Here is an 8,764-nt window from a genome sequence, read left to right as displayed (position 1 = left end):
TCGGACACTCTCGGGCTCTGTGAGAACGGCCCGATTAAACATTCTTATTCTATTGCTACTGAACTTGTGCTGAGATTTAAAACACATTAATTCCCAGAGCGACTGTTGGGAGTCTTAGCTGTCTCCCTCCTTTTCAGGCACCGCCGAGGGCAGCCCTCATTAAGAGCGGCTGAGGGCCGGGGTCCTAGGTTGCTATGACGACACGTAGGCGTTCCGAGAAAAGGCGGAACGCAAGATGTCTGGCGGGAAATGTGATTACGAATACGGGTTGCAAGTGTCCGTTTCCCTGGAAGTCTGAGACGGAAACGGTGCGAACGGTGCCCGAGCCGAGCCTGTGGAGCTGGCGTGCGAGGGCGCTGCCCGTGGGTAGCCGGAGACCGGGCCGACAGGGGTGCCGGCGGTCGGTGGGTCCAGCGTGTCCTTCCCGACTCGGACGCTGACCCTGACCCACCACAGGCTTCTTAGTCGCGTTGGGCGGGGAACGCAGAAGCCTCCCCAAGGAAGGCAACCCCATGATAGACGAATTGTTAACTCCGATATTTAACATAAGCTCATAACGGGTCTCTCCCTCTTTTTTTATTTTGCCTGCAGGTCACTGGCAGCCCTGCCTAACATGCTGCTGATTTGTTTCTAGGTGAGCTTTCTGGAAGGATATTTCAAATTACTAAGGAGAGTGATTTGAGGCATTGTTTATTATGGCTCATCCGAAAACGCCCTGCACATCTCTCGAGGGCAAAAAAGTAAACGTCTCTGCACCCAAGGAAGAGACAGGTGAAGTTCTTCACGGGTCCTACAGACGTAAATAATCACGGCCATAGACAGAAATCATGATCTGTCCACCGTTTTCTTTCATCTGAGAGTTCAGGATACCTTAATTAGCGTAGTTTTTTTCAGTACACTTGTTGCAATAAAAGCCATTCTCTTTATAGTATTTTTGAGTCAGGCTGTTGTTTCACTATTCCACCTGTGTAATTTATTTTCAAAGGCTGATTGCTTTATATTCTTTTAAATTCACCCTGTTTTAAATACCAATAATTGTATGAAACAGTACCTTTTTTTTTTTTTTGGTACCTAGTGAGGAACCAGTTTGTATCAGGCTTTTGTAATTATTCTAAATGAAAATAATACCTTATATAAGATATTCATTCCTATACAGATAAATGCAAATCTACATTAGAATAAGAATCAGCTGGACTCATTCTTCGTTTGTAGGAGAGGTTGTGCTAAAGCCACATCTGAACTTTTTTTTTTCTTTTTCCTCTGATAACTCCGATACCACCGCAAACTTTCAAGAAACAGATTTGATAATTTGAACTTTAGAGGTTTTGATGGTGATCAAGGCATGATACCTCCTTATAGAAATTAACACAAGCCATACTAAGTGAGGGGCAGAAACTAGTGGAGAGCTCTGTAGGAGTGACAGCCTAACTTTCCTTGACTGACTTTATAGGAGACTTTTTCCTGTACTGGCCCTACCTTTACACCTCCTCCGCCCTAGTCAAGCTGAGTAGGACACTCTTTGTACTATTCTTCCTCTAACAATTTGCTCAGATTATTCCACTCTCTTCATTTCCAAAAATCCCAATTCTACTTTTATGTTTAAACCTAATCCAGATCCCATCCACTCTATAAATGCCCAATTTACTGTATTTCCACCTTTGAACTTACATAGAAAAAAATATACAAAATAATTTGACAGTTTTGAGAACAGGAGGCTTCTTTTGTCATTTTTCACATCACCGGGAAAATAGGCATTCTCATCATCTTAAGGCTGTCCAAGTTCACTGAGCAAGTGAAGTGAATTTATTTTTGAACTTTGGATTTGGAGTCATGGAATAATGAGTTTTTGAACCTGTGTCTGATGGAAGTGTAAGTAGGGCAGGCAATATGAGTTGCTTTTTCTTGATCAGATGCTGTTGAGTATTTTAAATATTCTTGGCAACCAGATGCAGTGTTTCGTCTGTTAGGAACATATAAAATGGGATTGGTGAGACAGCCTGGGAACTGCCAACTAACTCCAAAAAAAAACCACAGTACGCTTTTTTCCCCATTGTTTTCTTAGGACTTCCTGAAATAAGACATAGAAAAAATATGGTGGATCGCGCAAAACCCTGTCCAACTCCCCTTCAGAATGAGTTCATCCCTCAGGAAGTTCTTCTTTCTCTGACCTCTGCAGCCAATGCTGGTTCTTGTCCTGAAAACTTACTGCCTCTTAAAACTAAAACCCCAAAGGTGTGTATATACATGTATAAAGTACTTTGGAAAACTTAGCTTTTTGGTATCCAGTTCATTATTTATTGAGCATATGTTATGTATTTCAGAGTCTCTTAAAACGTATGTTTACATTATTTTCCTATATTGAAATCTAAAATCTTTTGCATGGGTGTTTCTAAGGAAATCCTTGAGTATTGCCGTTAACTTGTTTTTATGTGATTTACCTAAATGATCACTACTACTATTAGTCTTGATATTTTTCTTTCATATTGAAGAATTGTTCAAGTTTCAGTCTTTCTCCATAATATTGAATAAGAATTTTGCTCTCTCTCTCTCTCTCTTTTTTTTATGTAGAATAAACAGATGCCCTTCATGTAAATACTCAAAATGGTTAATATGTTTTCTTTGACTAGTGCGCCCTCTGCTGTATATTCACGTTTTTGTTCTTTACCAGGGCACCCTTCCGCGCACTGTCGATCACGTCTGGCATCACCCTATTCGAAGGAATAAGTTCAAATATCTGATTGACCATCCTGTTTCCCTAACGGGAGCTGGAAGGTAAAAAAGGAAGATATTCGGGGTAGATGCAGATGAACATTTGTTTTTTTTTATTTCTTATGATTTCCTTGGGAGGGGCAGCATTGGAAAAATCATCATCAAACATTTTGAAGCTTTCAGTATCTTTGATGAATCACAGTACAATCTGAAGAGGGACCTCCACCTTATCAGTAGAATGGCAATAGGTGCTAACTGTACTTTTAGTTTGTTTAAAAAATTTTTTCGTATATATTTCTTTTTAAAATATACCTTTATTGTTGAAAGTATTACATAGGTCCTCCTTTTCCCCCCATTAACCTCTTCTAGCCTGCTGTCCATGTCCACGAGTTATGCATATATGCATACAAGTTCATTGCTTGATCTCTTCCCATCCACCCTCCCCTGCCTTCCCTGAGGTCCAACAGCCTGTAAATTTTCTTTTTGCATGCCTTTCTTTATCCTCTTACTTGCCTATTCCTTGTGCCCTAGTAAAAGGGACCACATCATACAGGCAGGACGCCTCTAATGCCTCTTGTTTTTGTATATCTGAGGAATGCTGGGTAACATAGCTTCAAGATGTGGAAAACCTTGACAAATAAGTGCTTAAACCCTGGTTTTCCTCCAAGTGAACCCTTAACCTTTACACTGTTTCAGATCAAATCCGTAAATACCCTTTGTTGTTTTTATATCATTCCTAAAATTTAATATTCTAAATGTCAACATTTTCCTGTGAAAGATTGTGACCTGCTCATTTTCTGTGCATGGCCCATTTGTCAACGTAACTCTCTGTTTGCTTCTTACTGAAATATCACTTCATCTGAAAAAAACAAACAAATGTTTACTGGTACTTGGGTAGGTTATTCAGTCTTTCTGAGTTCTGTTTTCTCATTTATGAAAAGAGAATAAGAGACAGGCTCCACTTTGTGCACCCTGCACGGATATAGAACAACAAATGCAATGATGAATGGAAGAGCACTTGTGAAACCACACAGTGCTCTTTAAATATGAGGTGTTTGCCATATCAGTATTAGAAAAGATGACAGAAACTTGGGCCATTGACTTTTGTGTCCTGTGTCATAACGTGTATTTTATGCCATCAGATCATGGCTATAGTTATTAATAGTAATAATCAGTAGTTATGAGATGTTTGAAGTACTTTGAAAAATAATTAGCTATATCTGAATATGGCAATTAACTGACATGAAAGCTTCAATGTCAAAAGACTTCTGACTTGGAATTCTTTTAATGCGAAGATCTGTTTTGTGGTAGACAGGACAATGGCTTCCCCAAAATGTCCTCACTGTAACCCTCGGAAGCTTCCATGGCAAAAGGGACTTGTCAGATGTGATTGAGGTTAAGGACCTTGAGATGGAAAGATTATCCTGGATTATCAGGATGGGCCCAAATTAATTGCCCAAGTCTTTAAAAGTGGGAAAGGAAGGCAGTGGAATGGGTTGGAGAGATGAGACAGGAGAAGAAGGGTGACAGATTTGAAATCTAAGAGGGACTCAGCCTGCCATCGCTGGCTTCGAGGATGGAGGAAGCGAGAAAACAAGCTGAGAATCGTCATTGGCCACTAGAAGCTGGGAATGGCCTTCAGCTGACAACCATCAAGGGGAACCAATAGACTGTATTCCGTAATGACCAATACCAATTAAAATCGGGGGGAGGAACAGAGACTTCTGAAAATTATGTGCAGTAAGTGACATGATTATAACCTCCTTAGGGAGATAAATCTAGTAGAAGCATGTAGACTATCGGAGAAACGTGAGAATGCACACAAAAATAACAACTTGGAGGAGTGATTTTGGCATTGGCAAAAGACGGGAGGACCAACCGATGGAATGATAGAAGGGTGGCTGTAAAATTAACGTGTTAGTGATAGGTGGATATCGAGGGCTAAGGATGGGAAGCAATCCGTTACGGATGCCGAGATTTTGATGAGTAGAGGGTGGTGCTAACTGACAGAATTAGTGGGTGTTGGAGGATGAACGTTAGAATGGAGGAAGATACCAGCTGTGCCAGGAGGTAACAAATGTGATAAGTGAGATGTGATGACATTGACAAGGGAGAACGTGTAGGTAAAGAGCAAAGAGATGAGGACAGAGTGTGGTGGAGCATTTCCGTTTAGTAGCCGGGAGGTCACGGAGAAGTCCAAGGAGTAGCAGTTAGAGAGGATGGAAGAACCAGGGAGTCCAGCAACACAGGACAGAGGAGAGTGCCTTTCAAAAGGGAGGTGACCAACCCTGGGAAAAATCCAGGGAAGTAGTGGGAGGTAAGAACTGATCACTTAGCAGTGGAAAGTCATTGTCGGCTTCCTGGAGAATAGTTTCAGCAGCAGAGACGAAGATGGAAACCAGATTTTGGGGAAATTTCAAGAAGTTGGATGTTTAACTGAAAATGAGAGATAGATGATAGATCCATTGATGGATCAACCAATTGATCGTGGTAAAATGACAATGCATCATCAGGGCAGATTCTTAGAAGGGGGAAAGACTTCAGTAATAGGCCAAGGAGGATGTTCCAATGGAGTGGGGAGATACACAGAGGTTATGATTGGTGAAATGAGATCCTCAAGGATGTGGGAAAAGATGAAATCAAGGACATACGTGGAGGAAATAATCCCGAGAAAGGGAATATATCTTAAACTGAGATGGAAGGACAGGAATTTGTGATGTGGGTGAGAAGGTGGAGGAGAGAAGAATATGGGGAGAACTCATGTCTAAAGACTCAGCCCTGGTAAGTATGAGGGACGGAGACCAGTTTTGTGCCCCTTTCTACCCATGAGAAGGCTGTGTGGGTCTTACCAACTCTCGTCCAGCTGCCAGACTGAAAGTCGATTTTATAAATATATTTTTCTTACTTTTCAGGGATATTTCTTTTCTGTACGATGTTAAATATGTTAAAGGAGAGCCCAGGGAGGGTATACTTTGCCCCCCACGTTCAAAACCTTCATTACAGTCACATGACGGTGCCATTGTGCCTCATAAGGTAAAGAGAGAATTTGAGCCTGTTGGAACTACAACTAAGCTAAGAGGTTCTATGCTAGGCTCTTCGGAGTTAGGCTTCACCCTTTGGGACTGGCTTCACCTGTTGGGGGGCTAGGCTCTGCCTTTCGGGACTGGCTTTGGAAGAAAAGGAAAAAGGAATTTGATCAATAATTTCATCTTCCTCTCTTTACTTAAAAAAAAGGTTTTCCCAAAATCTAAAGCAGTGTTGTACTATAACTACGATCTGCATTGCTTACCAGTTTTCCTATTGCTTTTAATTATTTCTAGAAAATGGTGTTTACTGAGAAAAGAGCAAAAGTATCTTATTTTAAGCCATTTCCCAAACTACTGTTGTTCACTTTAATCTAGAAAATGCAATTTAGGAGATTAATTTTTTTTTTTTTTTAGAATCCACAGTTTAAAGTTGTAGAATTCTTATTTGGGGGATATTGCTAAGGTGAATTTTAACTTCCTATTTAATTTTAAAGTCAGTGGATTTCTGACTAGTATATTGGACACCTGTAACTAATAGACCAAAGTTATTATGTAATTCAAGTTTTTTTAAAAGACATGCTCTGCCAATTTTTATTTTTTTTACTACTTGCCATTTCCCGTATTACTAATATTATTTTTCTAATCAAAATCTCTTAATAAATAGCATCCTTTTGGGACAGGGATGAGGATTTGGGCAATTCTTTTTTTAAAAAAAAATCTAATGTTTTCATTCTTGTCATTCTTCTTAAGCCAAAGAAACTAACAGATACTTTGATTCCTGAAGAATTTCACATTGTGTCCAGTACAGGAGTTTCAGGTTTGGAGTGCTATGATGAGTGAGTACTATGTTATATACTGAATATCTCCCTCTCCCTCTCGCACCCTCCCTTCCACTCTAAAAAAAAAAAAAAATCAATGGAAAACATATCCTTGGGTGAGGATTAACAACAACAACAAACTAGAACTGGATTAATGTTTTATAATGAAACTAGAGGCCCAATGCACGAATTTCGTGCAAGAGTGGGCCTTCCTGCCCCCAACTGCCGGCACTGGCTTCCCTCCAGCCACCAGCAAGCATCCGGGGCCTGGGCTTCCCTTGCAGCCCCGGCTTCACCTGGAAGGTTGTCTGGAAGGACATCTGGTCTAATTTCCATATTATACTTTTTTTATTATAGATATCCAGAATGTCTCACTCTTTTTACCTTATCTAGTACATATGTTATATGGCATTTCCTTGTGATGATGGGTTTTAGGATAATATTTTGCCAAGTAACTAAATAGAACTGATTTTGGGGGTAACTTTTAATTTTTATATAGTTAAAATTATTAAAAAGTTACAAAAATAGGACTCCCTATCCTGACTCACCAAATACTTTTATTGCTTTACAGACAGACAGACAGACAGACAGACACACACACACACACACACACACTATTCAAGAGTAAGTTGGAGACATCATGACCCTTTACCAAAAATACTTATTTTATATTTCCTAGCAACCCTCTAGTTATAGATCTTCTTATGACTTTTTAACTCCATCATTTCTTCTGTATTTATTATTTTGCATTTTACCATATGGACTCATGGATTTCTTTTTGTTTTCAATAGGTTATAATTCTTCACTATGATATTTATTTTGATGTTTAAAAATTTTCAGATTTGGCCAATGTCAGCTCCTTTGAGCTAGCTCTGTGTTCTTTAAGCGTGTCCCCCAAAGCCTTTGAGTGTTCTCTTATTTTCTGACTCGATAAGATTTCTAGGTTCACCTTGTATTTCACAACTTCAGCTCTGGAAGAAGCTCTGAGTCACTTCTCCAAGGAGTACTGATTCCGTTTAGGGGTGAATGATATTTAGAAAGCAAGGTCTGGGTGCGAGGTGTGCTCATTGCCCCTGGGGTATCTCCTCACAGACTCATTTTTTAAACTGAGTCTTTATATTCCCTGGAGATTGTTCACTGATCTGAATTCTGAAAATGGACTTTATTAACCAACTGTGCTCCAGTAGGGGGAAGAACCAAAGGAAATGCTTACTAACTAGGGAGAGGAGAAAGGATGTATAAATAATAATGAGTTTAAAGGATTACCAGATCTTTCTCCTCACCGTACTCATCTAGCTCTAAACAAGCACTTCCAGAGGACAGATCAGGCTGGGAGTCAGGAAAACTGGGTTCTGTTTCGTCACTTAACTGCTTACGTCAGTGTTCTTAGAAAATTCTTCCACTTTGAAAAGGCTGTTCTTTATTTGTAATTCCAGTTTGTTCCTGGGAGCATGTCCGTGCAGCATCCACTTACTCTGCCACCATTTCTTTTCCTTCCCTGATTCTTCAAAAAGGCTGTTTTTTAAGTGAATATAGGAAATTTTCATATTGTGATATATTAAGGAATATGGTTAAAGCTCCTTTGTTTAAAAAAAGCTCCAAATATGATAAATGTCATTACATCTGTATCTGTAGACTATTTAGGCATGATGTTGTGTGCAAAAAGGCAGATCTCTCTGATTACCGTCCAGCTTCTCAGTTCCTTGAGGTCTGAAGTTGTTGATCATGTTGTGATATGGGATAAATTTCTCACAGTAACATTTACCTGTCTTATTTATTGCAGCAAATATACGACTCTCCTCAAAGATAGTGAAAACAGGCTATTGCTCTTCCCATCCATGTAAGTACAATTTATTTTTCAAAGTGTTTCTTAGAAAGGATAACTGTATATACTGTATATAAAATATACAGTTTTCTTGGTACTTTATTACATAAAAATATTAAAATGACAGCAGAAACCCTAGATAATAATTGCCCACAATTCTGTTATCTAATCAGTGTTTTCATTTGTCCAATTGAATACTCAGTTTTTACATATTTATCATGTTTAAGTACTATAAAATGCTTCCTGACAGTTTTAAAATTCTTTTGATTGTTTTTAAATTTTTTTTTATTGTGGTAAGAATGTGAGATCTGCTCTCTTAACAAATGTTTGTGCAATACAGTGTTAACTCTTAGTGCTACAGAAAATCTGCAGAACTTACCTTGCAT

General features: G+C 39.2%; 1 protein-coding gene across 1 annotated transcript in view; it reads left to right on the top strand.

Moving 5' to 3' along the window:
- The first annotated feature begins 590 nt into the window (after nt 1-590).
- The window catches only part of AXDND1 (axonemal dynein light chain domain containing 1), a 47,675-nt gene continuing 39,501 nt past the window's right edge, over nt 591-8,764 (top strand). The window contains exons 1-6 of the mRNA XM_015569934.1: nt 591-771; nt 2,063-2,232; nt 2,669-2,772; nt 5,622-5,742; nt 6,486-6,571; nt 8,337-8,393. Coding sequence (XP_015425420.1) covers nt 696-771; nt 2,063-2,232; nt 2,669-2,772; nt 5,622-5,742; nt 6,486-6,571; nt 8,337-8,393 — 614 coding nt within the window. The 5' untranslated portion in view covers nt 591-695. The remainder of the gene's footprint in view (nt 772-2,062; nt 2,233-2,668; nt 2,773-5,621; nt 5,743-6,485; nt 6,572-8,336; nt 8,394-8,764) is intronic.

This window comes from Myotis davidii, unplaced genomic scaffold, assembly GCF_000327345.1.
Source record: "Myotis davidii unplaced genomic scaffold, ASM32734v1 scaffold591, whole genome shotgun sequence".
NCBI classification, from domain to species: domain Eukaryota; kingdom Metazoa; phylum Chordata; class Mammalia; order Chiroptera; family Vespertilionidae; genus Myotis; species Myotis davidii.
This window is presented reverse-complemented; position numbering and strand designations above follow the sequence as displayed.